We start from the raw sequence: 22,500 nt of genomic DNA on the forward strand, positions 1-22,500 counted from the left end.
TAAGAGCAAAAAAAGAAAGAAACAGAGAAAAACTTAAAAACAGGGCGTCGGAACTCTTTTTGGATTCGTAAACTAAGGTGGATTGCATTTCCTATGAAAAAAAAGTTATCTGTAATTAGGAGCTGAAAATTCTAATGAAATTTAAAAGCCAAACAAACATAAATTTGGCAAACATTACGCGCTATTTACTCTTTCCTCCCCCGTTTTTATCAGTTATTAAACAACTGACATTTGCGTAGACGTGCTCTGGACCCGCACGAACTTTGAATATATTTTACCGCGCTAAATGATTCAGGTGTCCTCTTGTTGTTTGAATAACTGAACAAGAATAGCCCCAGGTTCACCTCTATGCATTACGAGATGATAGTTGGTTCTACAATAAAAGAGTAAATATGAAAATAAAAGAGACAAAAAAAGGGGAAAATTGGGGAACTCATAATTCAGTTTTAGGAAACGAGGTCAAATAAGACAAGTTGGAGGCAAAAACAATATGTATAAATAAGAAAAATGTGGTAAAAAGTATTCTCATAATCGTCAGAATGAATCGAAGATGTCTACTTCTGATATCAACTGACATTAGACAGAAGGATTGGAATTAGGCACAACGAGGAAATAAAGAGTTGGTCAATGCTTAGCTTGCGTATATCGAGTTTTGGATGCACGTGGGAAGTTTGGAGAGCAAGAGAGAAGCAAAAGAGTTGCTCGATGCGCAGCCGAAATAAGTCTGAATTTTTAAAACCTCGCAGCTAACTCAACGGGAACTTTCAGCCGAAGTTTAACTGCACACGTCATGTTAAGGATACACGACCGTGCGTACGCAAGGATTATACCATGGTAGCTCCAAAAGAATTAGGTAGGACTCGCGCGCTCGCTATATTTTGAGAAATTTTTTTTTTCTGCTAACCCCATGGAAAAATACAATCGATTTTCATGAGGGCAAGCAAAAAAGTTCAGTTAAAAGAAAGCGAAAATTCTCAGAATTATTATAAGCAAACAGTTATTAGATCATCACCCAGGGCAAAAAATAAGAGTGGAATAAGTGACTCAATTGTATCTCTGTCGCTGAGATCTGCACTATGCATCGACCATCTGACGTAGAGAACAAATTTATCGTGACATGAGACTATTTTCCTTTTGGTTCTCGTAATTAAGCGCGTGGCACTCAGTCCCTCCTTGGCGTTCATCTTAAAATCAACCTAACATTGTTAGACATCTGTGTTAAACTTCAAATTTCAAAGTGCATAGCTTATGATATTCTACCTGTAAGACGTCGTCATCGCTTTCATTCGGTAATTGTGCACTGCGACTTTAGCCATTGCAATGAAAGCATTGCTTAAGGCCGTCGCGGTAGTTCTTGCTAAAGATAAAACAAATGCAGGGATTTAACGCACTCCACGAATACAGAAAAAAGACAGCAATAAATGGGAAAACTCTTTGAAGTGCACAAAAGGATGGCTGTTCTATGGCTTCCCACAGAAAAATTACAATCAAGGGAGTCATGCAGAAAACAAAGGATATCACAATGGCCATTGCCAATCTGGAAATTTTCCTCAGCTGCTGATCTCGATGGTTTTGGAGACAAGAAAATCGCTCTTTACTTTTCTTGTTCTTTTTTCTTATTGTCCATGTGATAATGCTATAAACAACGGCCAGGATACAAATGGGAATGGGGATGAAAGTGATGAAAGTTGCCGTAACAAATCCTCTGTGCGTTTTCATGTGGTCGAATGCCGGTCCCCAATACAATATACAATACGTTTCATTTCCGTAGGAAATCAGTTTGAAGCTGTAGAAATAAGGTGCGTAGACGGCGATGGCGACAAACCACGTACTTAGAATGCTGATCAATCGTACTTTTGAGGAGATAAGTTTGGCCTTCAGCGGAAAGACGACAGCGATGAGCCTGTCCATCGAGATCAAAAGAAGGCTACCGATGGAAACCACAAAAGAAACATCTGGTAGAAAGTGGGCAAGTTTGCATAGAATGTTTCCCAGCAGCCACGGACGATCAACTTTCCAGGAATTCGATCCTGAAATGATCTCAACGATCCTCACGGTAATGAGGGTCAAAGGGATCCCTAGGTCAGATACAGCCATGTTGAAAACGAAGTAGTTGATGGATCTTCGTAGCTGCTTGTTCTTGTAAATGACCACAAGAATAAAGATATTTCCGATAAAAGAAGCCAGGAAAATGAAAATAAAAGCCAGCGCTTTAGCTGTGACCTCTACAGCGGAGTCGGCTGTTATTTCACAAGCTTGGTCGGAGTTACTCGATACTGTATGGTTCGTTGTCTGTGAACTGTTTTCGAAGAAATGCCTCATGGTTGTGTTGACAGTCATTATCTCTCTTAATACTCGTCAATCCGCGAGTGGGCTATCCAAAGGTTATATTTAGGATGGTTTGTTTTAGCATCAACACTGAACTTCGTTGTAGTCACTGTTTTGTTTCACCTAAGTGTTAAGGATGGGTCCCATTTATCTAAAAAGTGTTTGTGTTGAAGTTAATTTCATGATCAAAAGATGAATACAAATAGGTGTGGATGACATGACAAGGTAATCAATATTGACATAAAAAGTGAACTTCCTCGTTAAAAATAACGACTTGCATTGGGCATTTGTTTTTAATTTAATGACCATGCTTTCACTTATTTGCGATAATTTTGGAATTGGCAGTAGACTAAAGGCGAAATTGTCGTTCCACGACATACAATATCGACTTTCCATTAGAATAACACAAAAGTAAAAGAAAAGGAAGCAAATAGAAAAACTAATTAAGTTGACCTCGTTTCCTAAAACTGAGTTATCAGTTCTCCACTTCTTTCTCTTTTTTTTTTTTTCTATTTTATTTTGATATTTCTTCTCTTATTGTTGAACCAACTATCATCTAGTTATGCATAGAGGTGAAGCTGGGGCTGTTCTTGTTCAATTATTCAAAGGAGAAGAGGACACCTGGATCAATTAGCTTGGTCAAATATACTCAAAATTCGTGCAGGTCCATAACACTTCTACGCAACTGTCAGTTGTTTAATAACTGGTGAAAACGGAGGAAGCAAGAGTAAATAGTGGGTGATGTTTGCCATATTGATGTTTATTTGGCTTTTCAATTTCATTAGAATTTGCAGTTACTAATTACTGATAAGTTTTTTTCATAGGAAACGCAATCCACCTTCGTCTACAAATATTGCAAGGAGTTCCGATGCCCCATTTTCAACTTTTTTTTATTCGTTTGCTCTCTCTTTTTCGCTTTAAACCGCAAGGCTTCTTCTTCCCTGGTTTTCATACTCACTATATATTTCTCTTTCTATGATCTACAACTTTTCATTTTAGTCAAGAGCTTAATTTCAAGTAACCGGTTGGCCCCAGCGACGTCTTATCTATAAATTTATGGCGTTGTAGCAGGGCAAAAAAAATATTTTTATCTATCGGATTTCTTATCTGATTCTTACTTTGGGTGCATTAGCAAATATATGGACGAAGTTGGAATGAAGAACCAAGGAAGCAAAAAGACTTGCGGTTTAAATCGAGAAAGGAAGAGTAGAAAAAAAAAAGGAGCAGAGAAAAGAAACATGTGTATCGGAACTCTCTCGGATTCGTAGCCTTAGGTAGCTTGCATGTCATTTTAAAGAAGACTGTTCAGTAATTAGTGTAGAAAATTCGAATAAAATTGAAAACAACATTTGATGTTGCCGAATGAACATGGCTTTGGCAAAAGTCATGTGATATTTACCCTTCTTCCCCCGTTGAAGCCTTTTATCACCTGTGCCGTACTAGTTGTGAAGGCGTGATATGGATCTGGACGAAATTTGACTATCAAACGAGGCATGTGAGACAAGTTGGGGGTGGAAAGTAATATGATAGTGACAAAGAATCAATAAAACATGGTAAAGAGTGTCGCCTAAACTGTCCGACTGAATCGAACCCGTCAGTTGCTGATATTAACTGAAATAAAGCGGAAAGACGAAAATTAAGTGCTACACGAGAATAAATTATCTTCCGCGTGCCTCATGGAATAAATCACTTAACTTACGATTTTATGGAAGCACACTAGAAAGGTCAGTTAATCAAAAGAAGCAATTACTAAATGTTGCTTTAACGCGGGTTGGATTGCACCGAAACAAGATTGTGCGGCGTTTCCTTTAATGTTCCACAATTAGATTTTCCATTTTTTTCCTGTCATCTGCTCTTGTTCTATTTTAAGGAAAATTCCTTTTTGTGAGGAACTTTATTTTCAACTTCAATAGTAATTGTTTTCCTAGTTATTGTTTATGGCATTATCGCATGGACAATAAGAAAAAAGAACAAGAAAAGTAAAGAGCGATTGTCTTGTCGCCAAAACCATCGAGATCAGCAGCTAAGGAAAATTGTCAGATTGGCAATGGCCATTATCATTTCCTTTGTTTCCTGCATGACTCCACTGCTTATCTATTTATTTCTTCTAATTTTTCTATGGAATTGGGAATCACCACCCATTTGTGCATTTCAAACAATTATCCGATTTATTTATTTCTTTATGCTGCATTCGTGGAGTGCAGTTAATCCCTGCATTTGTTTTATCTTTAGCAAGGACTATCGCAATGGCCTTAGGCAATGTTTTCATTGTGACGGTCTCAGTAGAAGGTTATGAAGTTTGCAAGAAAACTATCGAATGGGAACGATGACGAGCTCGATCCTACGGAGACAGCTCTCTTCAGATCCATTCAAGTAGCGTACACATTATCTCGTACAGTAGAAACGCTTGAGCTTGCTATTTACTAAAATCCTAACTAAGAAAAGCAGAAGTAATATTATTGGGTATGCACCCCGAACCCTTAAAGTTTGACTCAGACAGTTTGCAACGTTATGTGATAACTGATAATTAAAGCGATGACGACCCCCAACCGGTAGAATATCATAAACAATGCACGTCGAACTTAGAAGTTTAGCACAGATGTCTAGCAATGTTAAGTTAATTTTGAGAGGAACACCGAGGATGGAATTAGTGCCACACGCTTAACCACAAGAACCAAAGGGATGATAGACTCATATCACGATAAATCCGTTCTCTACGTCAGATGGTCGATTTAATCGTGCAGATTATAGCGGCAGAGATACTATTGAGCCACTTATTCCACTCGCATTTTTCTCATACCGAAAATTTGGCTTCCTTTTAACTGAACGTTTTAGCTTGCTCTCATAAAAATCAATGGTTATTTGACTCATTCCACGAGGGTCGCGGAAGAAAATTTCTCAAAATATAGCGCGCGCGCAAATCCAATCTAATTCTTTAGGAGTTATGGAGTTACACTTCGACTGAAAGTTCCCGTTGAGTTTAACTGCGAGGTTTCAAGACTTTCATGTTTAATTTGGCTGTGCCTCGAGCAACTCCTTCGTTTCCCTCGTGCTCCCCAAACTTCCCGCGTGCATCTACAACTCGATATACGTACGCTAAGCAGGGATCAATTCTTTATTTCCTCGTAGCGCTTAATTGCAGTCTTTTTGGCGAACGCCAGTTGATATCAGAAGTAGACATCTTAGATTTAGTCTGACGATTATGAGGATACTTTTTACCATATTATTCTCATATATACTTTTTTTTTTTGGCCTCCAACTTGTCTAATTTGACCTCGGTCCCTAAAACTGAATTATGAGTTCCCCAATTCCAGTTCCCCAATTCTTGCTTCTTCATTTTGTCTATTTTATTTTCATATTTGCTCTTTTACTGTGAAACCAACTATCATCTTGTTATGCATGGAGGTGAAGCTGGGGATTTTCTTGTTCAATTATTTAAACGAGAAGAGGACACCTGGATCAATTAGCGTGGTCAAATATATTCAAAATTCGTGCAGGTCCATAACACTTCTACGCAACTGTCAGGTGTCTAGTAAATGGTAAAAACGGAGGATGCAAGAGAAAATAGCGCGTGATGTTTGCCAAATTGATGTTTATATAGCTTTTCAATTTCATAAGAATTTGAAGCTACTCATTACTGATAAGTTTTTTCATAGGAAACGCAAGCCACTTTAGTCTACAAATGCAACAAAGAGTTCCGATGCCCCATTTTCAACTTTTTTTGTTTGTTTGCTATCTGTTTTTAGCTATAAACCGCAAGGCTTCTTCCTTCCCTGGTTTTCATACCAACTATATATTTTCCTTTCTATAATCTACAACTTTTCACTTTAGTCATGGGCATAATTTCAGGTAACCGGTTGGCCCCAGCAACGTCTTATCTCTATGATTATGAGTGTTTGTAGCAGGACAAAAAATATATTTATAATCGAGCGGAGTTCTTGTCTGATTCTTACTTTGGGTACATTAGTAAGTATATACACGACGATGCATTGCATTTATCATCATGCTTTTCGATCCTTTTTATCTCGCTCCTGCAATTTTCCTTGGAACGTGAAAGACGTAAATTAAGAGGATATATTAGCTCGTGTTTTCAATAAAACATATTACGGCCATATCACGACTTTTAATAATAAAATATAGCCAGATTAAAACATGACGTTTCGACATTATCAAATGTAAAATTATTGTAAGTTCAGTGACGTTATATAAAGAAAAAAAAGTGTGAAACTAAATTAGAATAAAAGTAAAACAAAAGAATGTACTTAATTAAACGAACAGTTTCGCTGTTTTCTCTTTTATTGGGGCTACATCGCGACTCCAAGATCACTGCAAACTGGGCACGTCGCGAGCGCGGCGATAAGTGGCCTTTAAAACGTCCAATGATGCAGTGAAAGGCCCTCTTATCACTAAGAGATGAATCAAACAGCAAGAATCATGCCATCTTTGTAGAGAAATATATTTTTTGATTGATTCAGAGGCATTTTACAAGCGTTAAGAAGGTGTCTCTGTTAGAGCGGTCCGGTCGATTTTGCTAGAGACACGGATTTCGCTTATTTCCTGTGTGTTGTAAGACATTCACAGACCTATACTTAAACCACAATCCGTTTGATCGGATATCTTTGTTTTTCAGAGTTTTACGGAAATTAAATTTCACTCGAGCGAAGGCCTGTCGTGACACTTTTCAAGACTTTAATTTAAGACAACTTTGGAGGCCAATTTACAAAAAATTACGGAACTCATCAAAAGGCTAATACCCCAACCAGGTATATTAACTCTATCTTATCTATCGCGGCGACTTTCGTGAACACCACGTCTCAATCAAGCAAACAGGAAGACTTGAATGACACCTTATCGTTTCGCTTAAGTCACACACGCGAAAACCGATCAAATTCAAGGTAAATTTTTGAAAAGTGAGGCGTTCTTAACTGATCCAACTAACATTAGGAGGAGGAGGAGCTTATTTAGCCGGCTTTTTGCATGTATTTGTATATAAAATGTAGTAAGCGTGGTACGCCAAAAAATCTGTTTACTTATAAAACTCTTTGTCGTTTTCCTATGAAACAAAAATGTACAGGAAAATTGAAAATGAAAAGAATAGGGTTTAGTGATAAAAGGTCAGATTGAATCAAGGAATGAGCTGAAACTAACATAGTTCACTTGACAACTGTATGTCGGGCTTATAAGTGGAAAACGCTAAAAATTGTACATTGCTAGTTTTATTAACACATATGTAAATGACATTGGTTACTGTTACGGAAAATCATATTTTAGACTCAGCTTTGTATAAAGCAATGATTTTGCATACATTCTTGGGAACAGCAAAAATGACTTAGAACAAACATTCTAAGTATAGTGTTCATTCTGTGCAATGGGGCATAAATGAAATGTTCTGGTAGAAAAGACACCTTATTTTATACCACTGATGACAAGCAAAAAGGTACCCCGGTTAAATATACATTGATAACTATCAATAATACCAGTTCTAATTTAAAGGAGAAAACCCCAAGCAATAAAAGAACAGTTGTCCGTACCACGAAGCACTTCACTGTTTTTTTTTTCTGTAGTTACCTTTTCTATGGCACCTACTTCCTAGCTATGTTAGTTGGATCAGTTAAGAACGCCTCACTTTTTCAAAAATTTACCTTGAATTCGATCGGTTTTCGCATGTGTGACTTAAGTGAACCGTTAAGGTGTCATTCAAGTCTTCCTGTATGCTTGATTGAGACGTGAAGTTCACGAAAGTCGCCACGATAAATAAGATAGAGATAATATACATTGCTGGGGTATTTGTTTTTTTTCTGAGGTCCCTAGTTTTTTGTAAATTGGCCTCCAAAGTTTTCTTAAATTAAAGTCTTGAAAAGTGTCACGACAGGCCTTCGCTCGAGTGAAATTTAATTCCCGTAAAACTCTGAAAAATAAAGAGATCCGATCAAACAGATTGTGGTTTTAGTATAGGTACATGAATGTCTTTAATCACACAAGAAACGAGCGAAATCCGTGTCACAAGCAAAATCGACCGGACCACTTTCACAGAGACACTCCTTTTAATATTGAAAAGTTGCAGTAAGTTTTTATGAATGACACATTTCTCCTCACCCTTATATGCAAAAGAACCCTTCTGCATTACTTTGCGTTTACCAACACCAGCTACATCTACTGTTATATAAAACCGGATGCTCGATAAACAGCCTACGCATAGCGACCTCATTAAATTATGGCAAACTTTGAAGCTGTTTTCCTGTTTCACCATGAAGCTGTCGACTCCCTCCGTGCTTTTTGCTACCACAGAGTTTTGGTTTAGTCTTTTAAAGCTGCCCTAAAAACATTTTATTTTGGAAGTTTTTTCTTTAAACTAAGATAGTTGTTTAATATGTTTTTACTTATGTTGTGTTTTTCTTATTTTGTGTTGAACATTGATTGTAGGTGTCATGTAAGCAGATTGAACACGACTTGTACATCTTTTGATTTTCAGTTGTTTGATAGTACAAACTATCCAGCTCTTACATCTGCAACATATTTAGGCCTGAGGGAAAAAATATATCAAAATGAATTTGAATCAAACCTTCAACAAACTATTGGAAACACACCGCTTCCTTGATGGATAGATGGAGGATAATTCGGTTGAGTGGACACTTACAATTCAATCATAGGACACGAAGTCAAAGAAGACAAAAAAGACAAGTTGGGAGTTGGAAAGAATACGATGGTGACAAATAAAGGTTTAAGAGTTTCGCCTGAACTGTCGAAAAGAATGAAAGCTGTCAGCTGCTCTAATTATTTAACATTAGAAGGAAAAACAGGAACTAAGAACTACAAGCAAATAGTAGTTCTTCCGCGAACCCCATCAAATAAGTCAATGAAATTAATGAAACCCTCTGGAAGAGCCAGTTAAAAAGAGACCAAAATCTCAGAATTAGTATATGTTGCCTAGACTCGGCTTGGATTGCGCCGAAACGTTGTTGTGCGTAACAAAAGACATTTATTTATTCATTCATTTGGAAATGTTTTACATTTAAAGCTATAATGATATGACGACGCTTTTTTACTGATACAAATGATTCTCAGATCATCCCCCGTTATTAAAAATTACCTAAAAATGCGAGAAGAATAAGTGACTCTCAGTTGTAGCTCCCCGCTAAAATCTGCACGATTCAATCGATTGAATCTCACGATGTTGCAATGATGCTAAACGTGGTTGTGCGTAACAAAAGAATCCATTTATTCATTTATTTGGAAAGGGTTTAAATTTAACGCTATAATGATATGACGACGCTTTTTTACTGATACAAATGATTCTCAGATCATCCCCGTTATTAAAAATTACCTAAAAATGCGAGAAGAATAAGTGACTCTCAGTTGTACCTCTCCGCTAAAATCTGCACGATTCAATCGATCGAATCTCACAACCTTGCAATGATGCTAAATATAAACTGCAACAAGTCCGGCTATCGTTCGCGACGTTGCCCCATGTACAGTGCTCTTGGAATCATGAAATAGCCGCAATATGTCTCCTTTAAAGCACGATGTAATATAACCCTTTAAGTCTCGTGTTTAATGTTCTAAACAGAATGGAATGAGAGGCATGTAAATGAAAAGCATGACGATAAATGCAGTGCATCATTGTCCACATATTTATTAATTCACCTAAAAAAGAATCAGACAAAAATATTCCGAGTGATGATAAACTTTTTTGTCCTGTTACAAACGCTCACGATCATCATGAGATAAGATGTCGCTGGGGACAGTTACTTTACATTGTGCTCTTGACTTAAAATGAAAAGCTGTAGAGCATGGGAGAGAGAATTGAAGTTGGAATGAAGTACCAAGAAGCAAGAAGATTTGCGATTTATGGCGAGAAAATAAGAGTGGACAAGCGAAAGAAGCAGAGAAAAGAAAAATGGGTATCGGAACTCCTTTTGATTCGTAGCCCTAGGTAGCTTGCATGTCATTTGAAAGAAAACTGTTCCGTAATTATTGGTAGAAAACTCGAATAAAATTGAAAGCAACATTCGATGTTGCTGAATGAACATGGCTTTCGCAAACATCATGTGATATTTACCCTTCCTTCCCCCGTTGAAGCCTTATATCATCTGTGTTACAAAAAGCGACAGCTCCCTCGTGGATTGAGGATAATCAAGGCAAATTATGACTATGAACACAACCGTGAACATTTTCTCTGAAAACAGCTCACACACAACCGGCCGTTCAGCTTCTAATAACTCATACCAAGTTTGTGAGATGACGGCCGACTCCGCTGCAGAAATAACAGCAAAAGCTGTGGCTTATTTTTCATTTTCTTGGTCTCGTTTTTCGGAAATATCTTTATTCTTGTGGTCATTTACAAGAACAAGCGGCTACGAAGGTCCATCAACTACTTTGTTGTCAACATGGCTGTATCCGACCTCTTCAACCCTTTGACCGTCATGACTATGAAGATCGTTGAGCTAATTTCAGGCTCGGAATCCTGGAAAGTCGACAGTCCGTGGCTGCTGGGAAACATTCTATGCCAACTTACTTACTTTCTCCCAGATGTTTTTCTTGTGGTTTCTATCGGAAGCCTTCTTTTGATCTCAATAGACAGGCTAATCGCTGTCGTCTTTCCACTGAAGGCCAAACTTATCTCCTCAAAAGTACGATTGATCAGCATTCTATAGCTAAGCACGTGGTTCGTCGCCATCGCTGTCCACGCACCTTATTTTTATAGCTTCAAACTGATCCCCTACGAAAATGAAACGAATTGTATCATGAATTGGGAACCGGCATTCGACCACAAGAAAACACACGAAGGATTTATTTCGGCATCTTTTATAACTTTCACCCTCATTCCCTTTCTTGCCTTGGTTATTGTGTATAGCATTATCACATGGACAATAAGAAAAAAGAACAAGAAAAGTAGAGCAATTGTCTTGTCGCCAAAACCATCGAGATCAGCAGCTGAAGAAAATTGTTAGATTGGCAATGGCCACTATGATTTCCTTCGTTTCCTGCATGACACCCCTGCTTATGTATTCATTTTTTAACTTTTTACTATGGAATTGGGAATCGCCACCCATTTGTGCATTTCAAAAGGATTATCTCATTTGTTTCTGTCTTTATGCTGCATTCGTGGAGTGCAGTTAATCCCTGCATTTGTTTTATCTTTAACGAGAACTACCGCAACGGCCTTAAGCAATATTTTCACTTAGACAGCCGCAGTCGAAGGCTATCAAGTTTGCAAGAGAAGTAACGAATGCGAACGATGACGAGCGCCTACGGAGACAGCTCTCTTCAGATCCATTCAAGCAACGTACAAATTATCTCATACAGCAGAAACGCTTGAGCTCGCTATATTTTAAAATCCTAACTCAGAAAAGTAGCAGTAAAGTCATTGGGTATGCACATCTAGAACCCTTAAATTTTGACTCAAATGGTTTGCAACGTTATGTGAGAATTAATAATTAATGCGATGATGACGTCCTACCGGTAGAATATCATTAACTATGCACGTCGAACTTAGAAGTTTAACATAGATGTCTAGTTAAATTGATTTTAAGAGGAACACAAAGCTAAACCTCAAGAACCACAGGTCCTTTGAAAGGAAAATAGTCTCTACGTCAGAGAGTACTATACTGAATACTGAGAATTTGGCTTCCTTTTAAATGAACATTTTAGCTTACTCTCATGAAGATCGATAGTTAATTGACTTATTTTACGAGGTTCTACCAAATTCCTGAGGAACCGCCATGGTGTAACCCTTACGTACGCATGGCCGTGTATCCACGACATAACGTGTGCAGTTACACTTCGGCTGAAAGTTCTCGTCGATTTTGGCAGCAGGGTCTCAAAACTTTCAAGCTTATTTCGGCTGCGCCTCGAGCAACTCTTTCGCTTCTCTCATGCCCTCCAAACTTCCCGCGTGCACCCACAACTCGAAATACGCACGCTAAGCATGGATCGATTCTTCACTTCCTCATAGCACTTAATTCCTGGTTTTCTGTCGACTGTCAGCTGATATCAGAAGTAGACATTTTCGATGTAGTCTGACTATTATGAGGATTCTCTTTATCATATTATTCTCATATATACACTTTTTTTTGCCTCCAACTCAGTTGGCCAACTTGTCCAATTTGAACTCGTTTCCAGAAACTGAATTGTGAGCTCCCAATTTTTCCCCTTTTTTTGTCTACTTTATTTTCATATTTCCTGTTTTATTGTAAAACCAACTATCATCTTGTTATGCATAGAGGCGAACCCGAGGCTGGATCAACTAGCGTGGTAAAATGTACTCAAATTTCGTGCGGGTCCATAACACGTCTGATCAACTGTTAGTTGTCTAATAACTGGTAAAAATGGGGGAAATAAAAGTAAATAGCACGTCATGTTTGCCAAATTTATGTTAAGTTGGCTTTTAAACTTCATTAAAATTTTTAGCTTCTAATTACTGATAAGTTCTTTTTCATGGGAAACGCAATCCACTTTATTTTACTAATGCAAAAGGAGTTCCGATACCCCATTCTTAAGTTTTTCTCTGTTTCTTTCTTTTGTTTGATTTCTCTTTTCCGCTTTAAACCGTGAGACTTCTTCGTTCCCTGGTTTTCATGCTCACTTTATATTTCCCTTTCTATGATGTACAACTTTTCATTTTAGTCGAGAGCACAATTTCAAATAACCGGTTGACCCTAGCGACGTCTTATCTGTATGACTATAAGTGTTTGTAGCAGGACAAAAAACATATTTATTATCGATCGGAGTTCTTGTCTGATTCTTACTTTGAATGCATTAATAAATATATGGACGATGATACGTTGCATTTATCATCAAGCTTTTCGGTCCTTTTTATCTCGCCCCTGCCAATTTGTTTGGAATAAGAAAGACGTAAATTAGGAGGATATACTAGTAGTTCGTGTTTTAAATAAAACATATTGCGGATTTATTACGACCTTTAATAGTAAAAACTACTTCGATTCAAAACATGACGTTTCGGCGACGACATGTCACCATTGTTAAATGTAAAATTATTGCAAGTTCAGTGACGTTAAATTAAGAAAGGAAAGTGTGAGACTAGATAAGAATAAATATGAGATGGAGTCGGTCTCTTTTATTGCGACTATATCACAACTACAAGAGCACTGTAAACTGGGTACGTCGCAAGCGCGACGGTAAGTGGCCTTGAACATGAATGTTCGATGATGCGGTGAAAGGGCCTCTCATCAATTAGAGAGGAATCAAATAGCAAAGACTCATACCATCCTTATAGAGAAATATATTGACTGATTAAATCAGAGGCATTTTGTAAGCGTTGATATCGAAACGTTGCAGTAAGTTTTTATGACTAATACATTTCTCATCACCTTTATATGCAAAAAAACCCTTATGCATTATTATGCGTTTACCACTCCAGCTATATCTAGTGTTATATAAACCAGATGTTCGATAATGTAAAAACAAACAAACAGCCTACGCATAGCGACCCTATTAAATAATCGCAAACTTTGAAGCTGTTTTCCCGTTCCACCATTAAGCTGTCAATTCTCTCCGTGGTTTTTGCCATCAAAGAGTCACTTGTCCGTTAACTGAATATCTTTCCTCTGTAGATTACATTGAGGTGAAAAATATACGATTGTAAAAGATAAGCAAGACAAAATGATACTGATATTGTTTTCAGTAAATTTCCGGTATTGATTTAAAGCTGACAAAGTTTTTGAAAAGCTGTTCTTTTCAAGTTTACTGCTGATAACCTGCCATGCTTCTCAAGTAACATTTAGAGATCAGTCGTCGCTAACAGAGTTTAAAAGGGGAACTAAAGAAAAATGAGGGTTAATTAATTACCATGTGGGGGGGGGGGGGGGCTAGTAAGAATATTACAGAGCCTTGCCCCACCCCCCTTAAACCGATGAAAGGGCAGATCCCTGTTCACATTTCGCATGGATATATGTCATTTAAGATTTCTCATAATTGTGCTGGATACTGATAGGCAAGAACATTTTGCAATAACCTGTGGGTTAAGTGGAGATCAAAATGTTACAAATCAAACAGTGAATACCGAGGGCGCTATAATTAGACATAATTTTTAGGTTCTGCAATTGCTATCAAAAAATGGCGTAGCTATAACACGAGTAATTTCAAATCCTCTAGTAACAACCGGGCGATTAGATGAATCTCTCAAAACTCTTAGATCTGCCCACGAAAATGGACAATGAATCCCATTGCATTGTTCTTCTGTTTATAGAGGTTATTTGAGACATTCTTAAAAGTGATTCTTGACGAAATTTCCCTTTGCTAGTTGAAAACCAACCATGACTTTGTGAATTTCTCGCACACTCGCCCGACTGAAAAAAATTCTGATCATTAACATCCCATCATCCTATGGTTTCTTCGCCAATAACAAGGAATTGGAAATGTATCAAAATGATAATCAGAAATATAGTGTCACACAATATCTTATTATGTTAAAATGACAACTAATTGACTACTTAAACTGCCCTTGAGTTTAACAGTCATTGCATTACCTTCTTTGTCTTGTGTCGTTACATCATAATGACGTGTCTCAGTTTGAAGTCTGCGTCTGTTTGTGTTGTAGGATCACTTGTTTTCCTCGAGCTCTTCTCTTAATTATATAATTGTTTTGCACTGGTTCGTTTTGTCGTTGGATTCATAAATAACTTCTATGCACTAACTAGGATCAAGGCCACGAAATGAATTCCCAAAGTAAAAAAAAAATAAAACAAAGCAATGCGTATGACTTGTAATGGTCTTGAGTTTTACGAGTTCCTAAGCGAAGAATTCTCGACTTGAGGAATATCAAAACAATAGTGAATACCACCCGAGAAAAATAAGGTCTCCTTGACAACTTGTATTTCAATAGTCTTCAATCAGTTTTTCCATATGCTTCCCTTTCATCTGCTTTTGTGTTATTTGAATGGTAAGTCGATATTGCTATGTCCTGGGACGACAATTCCAGCTTTAGCCTCCTGCCAGTTCCAACTATCACAAATTAGCGAAAGAACCGTCATTAACTGTAAAAAAAAAATTGGCCAATGCAAGTCGCTCTTAAAATATATTAAAGTTCACACGGCAACCAGGTGGACAATCAGACATAGTTTGATGCTACACTGGTTTGCAGATTTAATGAATGTAACCGAAGAAGTTACAATTCATAGACCCAACGTTTCGATACTCCTGCCTAGTGCCTTCATCAGGGGTGATCTAAACGCTGCAAAAGGTCCTTTTATATGATCACTAATTAGCGGCCTTTTTTCTGACGAGGTGTAAATAGGCGTCAGGAAGCAGACCGCCATCGTCACGATTTAAAGGAGCGTGGGCGGAGCTAATGTGCCCACGCTCCTGCCCACGCTCCCACTTGCTTTTAGTATGGATGATCTCAGAATCATTTGTATATTAAAAAAAAATTAAGCGTAGGCATATCATTATAGCGAGTTTAAATGCAAAACTCCTCCTAATGAATAAAGGGATAAAACCCATATTCAAGCAGCACATGGTATGACTGAACCATTTGGTTCGTTTTTTTACTGACCTTCCCATTGCGTTTAAATTTAGTTAATTTGAATTATTCCATAAAGTTCGCAAAAGAAAATCTGTTTTTTTTCATTAATATCAATATCAGTTGATATATATCAGCAGATGATAGCTTCGATTCAGTGTGACAGTTAAGGTGACACTTTCTACCCCATTCGTCACTGTTATATTTTTTCCCACTCTCAACTAGTCTCACATGCCTCATTTGATACTCAAATTTCAGGTCCATATCACGCCTGCACAACTATTAATGCACAGGTGATCATAGGCTTCAACGAGAGAAAGCAAGGTAAATACCGCATGAATTTTGCCATGTCGCTCAATATTGTTTACATTTCTCGGCTACTAATCATTGACCAGTTCACATGACGCGCACAGCACCTGAGGCTACGAATGCAAAGAGAGTCCCTGGTGCCCCTTTTTTCTTTCTCTCTTTCTTTTCTTTGTTTACTCTTTTTTTTTTCGCTATTTATTCAAAGGCTTCTTCCTTCCCTGTTTCTTTACTGAGACTTCATATTTCTATTTCCCGTCATCTACAATTTTTTTACTCTAGTCAAGAGCATGTTGTTGGGTCACAATCCCCACAGACGCCTCTTCTCTATGATAATGAGCGTTTGTAACAGGACAAAATAAGAATTCAGATTCTATGAGCTGATTTTTGTTTGGATTGGTAAGTAAATGTGTAAGCGATGACACGTTGTATTAATCATCATACCATTCGAAAGTATTATTCACTCTCATCGAGGATTAATTCATTGGCGAGGTTTTACCTCTGTTCAGTAAGTAGATGGCAAGGAAAGTAATTGTAAGTAAATTCAATTTTTTTATTTTGAAGTTGTGAGAGTTTGCTCGTTTGTTTGCTGCAATGACGTGTGTAAATCTGCTCTTTTCTCCACAAAAACTAAATTCGAATAAGACACTTCAACTAAACACAGGGGGGTTTAATGCGGTTCGTTCTCCGTTTCCTTCAGTTTCTGTCGTTAACGGTAAAAATGTCAAAATTTAAAGGACTTGGAAAGACTCACCGAAAGCGTATTTGTAGTAGAACTGAAAACTTCGCTCGCCCTTTCATTACGAGCAAATTGTTTGAGGGAATTCAGATATTAAATGAATGAAAGTTCCGTCGATTAATTCAATTGTAACAAAATACATCTCGTTTTAGCTTTTTAGGTACTTTTTGTGAAGGATTAAACTTAATTCCAGACGGTTTTTAGGCCGCTTGTCAACCAATTTCATGACACTTTTGTTCATGCAAATTCATTTCGAAACCGATATTTTTCTGTCCACCAAAGGGATTTGAGAGAGAGAAAAGAGATGATTAATAAGTTATATATTAGCTTGAGGTAGTGACCGAAGTCTTTGCTTAAAAATACTTCCCAGTCGGAAAAACGAGATATATTTATGAAAAATGGCAACGGAGGTAGGGATGTACTCAGCGACTCACGAAAGCGTTACCATGCCTGTGGGCAGAGATGAGATAAAAAAAAAATAAAAAAAAAAAGAATCATTCACCTCCACTGCGGTGAATAATTATAAAATAAACGTCTCCATGAAACAAGATATTTGACAAACCGGCTTCGTATAGCGATCTCAGTGAATTATCACAAACTTTGCAAGCAAAATTTTCTATTCCACCATTTAGCTATCGATTCTCTGCGAGGGTCTTTCCGTCAAAAAGTCACTTGCTCGTGTAGATTACGTAGCTGTGGATTAGATCTCATTTTACACGAAGAGCAAGGAGAGAGATATGATACTGATGTCGTTTTAAGAAAAATTGCTTGTTTTGACATTGAGCTCACAAAGTTTTTACGCTGTTGTTTTCTAAAGCAAAACAAACACTCTTGCATGCCTGATAGTTAACTTTTTGAATAACTAACCAAGAATAATAACTATAATATGTAAATTTATCAGCTTATCGTGGTCAGAAAGAAAAAGAAGTAGGTTGCAAAATGTGACAAGTTTTACCATCGCCAAAGTAATGTTGGAGACCTTAAGCTGTCAGGACGGCAAAGCTAAGACTTCGATTGAAAAATGAATTTCTACCTTCAATTAGAATTTCAAAAATGGCTGCATGTGTTTACCGTATCATAAGGCGCCACACCTCAACTTCAGTATAACGTATAAAAGAAGTGTTGAGTTCCAAATGGAAATTAAAATAATTTGCCGTCGCGGTTAAGGTTCGCAGACGACGCAAATTGTGGTGATATCACGTTGTTGTTTTGCTTAGGACGGCAAAGAAATGTACAAAATTTTAAATCGCACGTGCTGAGCTATTGTTTTGCCATTTAGATCTTTTATTTTTCCATGTCCTCGTTGTCGTCGCCGTCGTGGTTTGCTTAAGGTCCCTGCTTAGTTCTGTTTGGAAAAAACTGCAGGATCAAACAAGCCGACCGACCATAATTGTTTTGTTTTTGGATTCCCCGAAGGTCCGGTTTGTTTTTTGTTCAAGAGGAAGGCTTTGAGGCCTTTTCTTACCGAATTCTCTTCTAGTGCAACTGTAATACGCTAAGCAGAATATTTTTGAGGGTATTTTTACAACCAAGAATCAAATTTAAAAATTTTAGGAAAAAAAATTAAACAAAGCAATAAGCATAACTTGTGATTACAAACTCTTCTGCTCCAAGCAAAAAAAAAAAATTAAAAAACCGATCTAAGGGAAAAATTAAAAAATAAAGTCTAGAATTATTAAAATAACCACCTCCTTAAATCGTTTTTTAATTTAATTCGATAGAAGTCAATATTGGTATGTCGTGGGACGACAATTTCGCCCTTAAACCCCTCCCAGTTCCAAAATTATCGCAAATAAGTAAACGAACCGTCACCGTAACTTTTAAAACAAATGGCCGTTGCAAGTCGCTTCTTTAGCGGGGTAGTTCAATTTTAATGTCAATATTTATTACCTTGTCACGTTCACCCACGCTTATTTGTCTTCATCTATTGAAATTCATTCAAGACAAAGACTTTTCAGATAAATAGGACCCATCCTTAACACTTTGGTCGAACAAAACACTGACTACATCGAAGTTCAGCGTTAAGATATCTAACCTTTGGATAGCTCACTCGCGAATTGGCGAGTATCAAGGGAGATAATGACTGTCAACATAAGCGTGAGGCATTTCTTTGAAAACAGCTCACAGACAACCAGCCATACAGACTCGAGTAATTCCGACCAAGCTTGTGAAATAACAGCCGACTCCGCTGTAGAGATTACAGTGAAAGCTCTGGCTTATATATTTATTTTCCTGGTTTCGTTTTTCGGAAATATATTTCTTCTTGTGGTCATTTACAAGAACAAGAAGCTACGAAGATCCATCAACTACTTCGTTTTCAACATGGCTGTATCCGACCTCTTCAACCCTTTGACCATCATGACTGTGAAGATCGTTGAGATCATTTCAGGATCGAGTTCCTGGAAAGTTGATCGTCCGTGGCTTCTGGGAAACATTCTATGCAAACTTGCCTACTTTCTCCCAGATGTTTCTCTTGTGGTTTCCATTGGAAGCCTTCTTTTGATCTCAATAGACAGGCTCATCGCTGTCGTCTCTCCACTGAAGGCCAAGCTTATCTCCTCAAACGTACGATTGATAAGCATTCTAAGCACGTGGTTTGTCGCCATAGCCGTCCACGCACCGTATTTTTACAGTTTCAAACTGATCCCCTACGAAAATGAAACGTATTGTAAGTTGAATTGGGGACCGGCATTCGACCACATGGAGACGCACAGAGGATTTGTTACAGCAACTTTTATCACTTTCATCCCCATTCCCGTTTGTGTCCTAGCCGGTGTGTATAGCATTATCGCATGGAAAATGAGAAAAAAGAACAAAAAAACTAGAGAGAAACTGTCCTGTCGCCAAAACCATCGAGATCAACAGCTGAGGAAAATTGTCAGATTAGCAATGGCCATTATCATTTCTTTCGTTTCCTGCATGACTCCCCTGCTTATAAATTCATTTCTTAAATTTTTTCTGTGGAATTGGGAATCACCACCCATTTGTGCATTTCAGACAGTTATTCCATTTATTTCTGTCTTTCTGCTGCATTCGTGGAGTGCGGTAAATCCTTGCATTTGTTTTATTTTTAGCGAGAACTACCGAAACGGCCTCAGGCAATGTTTTCACTGTAATGGCCTCGGTCGCAGAATACCAAGTTTGCAAGACAACTACCAAATGCAAACGATGACGAGCTCCTGCAAGGACAGTTCTCTTCAGATCCGTTCAAGTAGCATACATATTATCTCCTAGAGCAGAAAAGCTTGAACACTGTATATATATATATATATATATATATATATATATATATATATATATATATATATATATCCGTCCACGCACCGTATTTTTACAGTTACAAACTGATCCCCTACGAAAATGAAACGTATTGTAAGTTGAATTGGGGACTGGCATTCGACCACATAGAGACGCACAGAGGATTTGTTATGGCAACTTTATATAGGCATGCATACATGCATGTATGTATTTAAATCCTTACTTAGAAAATAGACGGGATAATCATTGGGTATGCACGTAGAGAACACTGTGGAGTGTTTAATTAAGATCTAAGTGCCACATACATTTGTTCATATTGCAATATATCTGTTTTCTCTGTCTGATGGTTTCCTATTACGAGATCATAAGTTAATCGTGTCAAGAGCCCATCACGTGATGGGCTCCTGATCGTGTAGATCTTATATTAAGGGGCTGGACTACAATTTATTCACTTTTCCTACTTGCTTTTGGTATGGATGATCTAAGAATCATTTTCATGTTAAAAAAAAAAAAATTAAGTGTAAGCATATTATTATAGCGAATTTAAATGCAAAACTTCTTCTAATGAATAAAGTGATAAAAACCCATATTTAAGCAGCATATGCATAACTGAATCTTTCGGCTTCTTTCTTTTTAACTGACCTACCTATCGCGTTTTCATTAAGAAATAAGAATAATGAAACAATTTCCTTAGACGTATTCCATAGCATTCGCGAAAGATAATTCTTTTTCATTATAGGATTTAATTTTCTCCCCCCCTTCTTATCGGCAGCTGATATTTTCGATTCAGTCTGACAGTCTTTTTTTTTCCCCATTCGTCACTGTTAAGGTTACTTCCCACCTTCGCGAGTGTTCGTGTCCTTCGGGGAAAAAAACCGTACGCGCGCTAGTTTCACAAACATCCCAGCAAACTACATATCAGAAGAAAGCTTAATAGAAGCAGATTACGATAAAAATGCAATTTAAGCGACTTTTTTTTTAAGGAAGTGTTGGGAGCCGGTAAGGCATGAAACGACCGAAGGTTCTTTTATTGAATTTATCGGGTATCGGATGCTGCAGCACGAGAAAAATGGCCGCACACTCTCATTCACAAGGCATCAATCAAAAAAAGTTTCTGATTGGCTGTGTAGATATCTGCATCTGAAGTTGAAGAAGCTAATGATATGCGAGTCGTGCTGCGCAAATGGACGCCACGGGACAAATATTTCGAATATCAAAATTTCCCGACATTTCGTTTGTCATTATTCCCAGGATATTTTGGCAAAAGGGCTCGTGTACCTTGTAATGACATCGTTGATTTCTACTGTACAACAATCAGATCTGTTCTAGAATATTGCGCTCCCCTCTTCCATCACGCGCTTCCCGCTTACCTCAGTGAGGATATAGAGAGAATACAGAAAAGAGTTCTTTTCATAATTCTCCCAGATATGTCATATCAGGACTGCTTGGACAGACTAGGCCTGCCAACGCTAAAAGAGAGACGCAATGATCTATGTAAACGACTCTTTGATTCAATCGCCAACAACTCGGGGCATAAACTACACAACTTACTGCCTCCAAGAAATGAACAAAGCTACTGCCTGCGACATCAGAGAACATATAATCTACCACGCTCGCGCACAGACCGCTTTAGACAGTCCTTTGTGTATGCAATGTCCAAAGATGCCTAGCAACAAACAACGCGTAGTACTTAGCTAGTAACTATACATATTTTAATCCCATTAGATACTTATATTTTTATATCATGTACATATGTTTGTGATTAGTTATAAAGTCATAAAGGTTCGCAAACAACTCGCGCCACGCCAGGAGATTAGGGACTTTAAGATCCGAGACGCGACAGCTTTAAGACGCGGCCGAAAGTAAATTTTCAAAGAGGTGACATATTGCGCATGCTCCCGCTGTCGTCCTGATGGCATCACGTCGCGTCGAGAACGTGGGTTTGGCAATTTTGACGTTCTGTACAAAACGTGAGTATATTCGTTCCAGTGCTTAAATTAAATGATGATGTATTCCTCTAAACATGAAAAATTAGCAATCTAGGATCATTGCACGTAATTTCTAATTTTTTAGATCGCAGAGATGGAAGGATTTTGATTTTTTTAAAATTTCTTTCAGGTGTACGAAGCTTATAAAATGGCAGCACCTTCGAGCAAGGCTTCCAAGTAAGTCACGAGCCACAACTGCAAATAGTGAATGCAGGAGTCTTCTGCATACCTTCCTCGTCTCTTGTACCATTGCATTTCTCGATTTATTGCGTTCATCTGCCGCTAAACTAGAACGTTTAAGCTTGAATTATTTATTTTAATTTTATGAAACTTTGTGTGTTTTTATACCTTCCTTTAGTTCAGTAATGTTTTGGACATATGACCATGAAGCCATCCTGTGC

General features: G+C 37.7%; 2 protein-coding genes and 2 pseudogenes across 2 annotated transcripts; 3 read left to right on the forward strand and 1 right to left on the reverse strand.

The window, feature by feature from the left end:
• Positions 1-1,308: 1,308 nt before the first annotated feature.
• LOC131782775 (neuropeptide FF receptor 2-like) lies at positions 1,309-2,340 on the reverse strand. Its single transcript, XM_059099505.2, has one exon. It carries the CDS (start codon positions 2,338-2,340, stop codon positions 1,309-1,311), a length of 1,032 nt encoding a protein of 343 aa, XP_058955488.2.
• An 8,226-nt stretch (positions 2,341-10,566) lies between these two features.
• On the forward strand, positions 10,567-11,554 carry LOC131797230 (neuropeptide SIFamide receptor-like; annotated as a pseudogene).
• A 7,119-nt stretch (positions 11,555-18,673) lies between these two features.
• On the forward strand, positions 18,674-20,096 carry LOC131797188 (neuropeptide SIFamide receptor-like). The gene has a single exon (XM_059114817.2). It carries the CDS (start codon positions 18,933-18,935, stop codon positions 20,085-20,087), a length of 1,155 nt encoding a protein of 384 aa, XP_058970800.2. The 5' UTR covers positions 18,674-18,932; the 3' UTR covers positions 20,088-20,096.
• Positions 20,097-21,538: 1,442 nt separating this feature from the next.
• The window catches only part of LOC131797228 (uncharacterized), a 1,399-nt pseudogene continuing 437 nt past the window's right edge, over positions 21,539-22,500 (forward strand).

The sequence above is a fragment of the Pocillopora verrucosa genome, chromosome 14, assembly GCF_036669915.1.
Source record: "Pocillopora verrucosa isolate sample1 chromosome 14, ASM3666991v2, whole genome shotgun sequence".
NCBI lineage: Eukaryota > Metazoa > Cnidaria > Anthozoa > Scleractinia > Pocilloporidae > Pocillopora > Pocillopora verrucosa.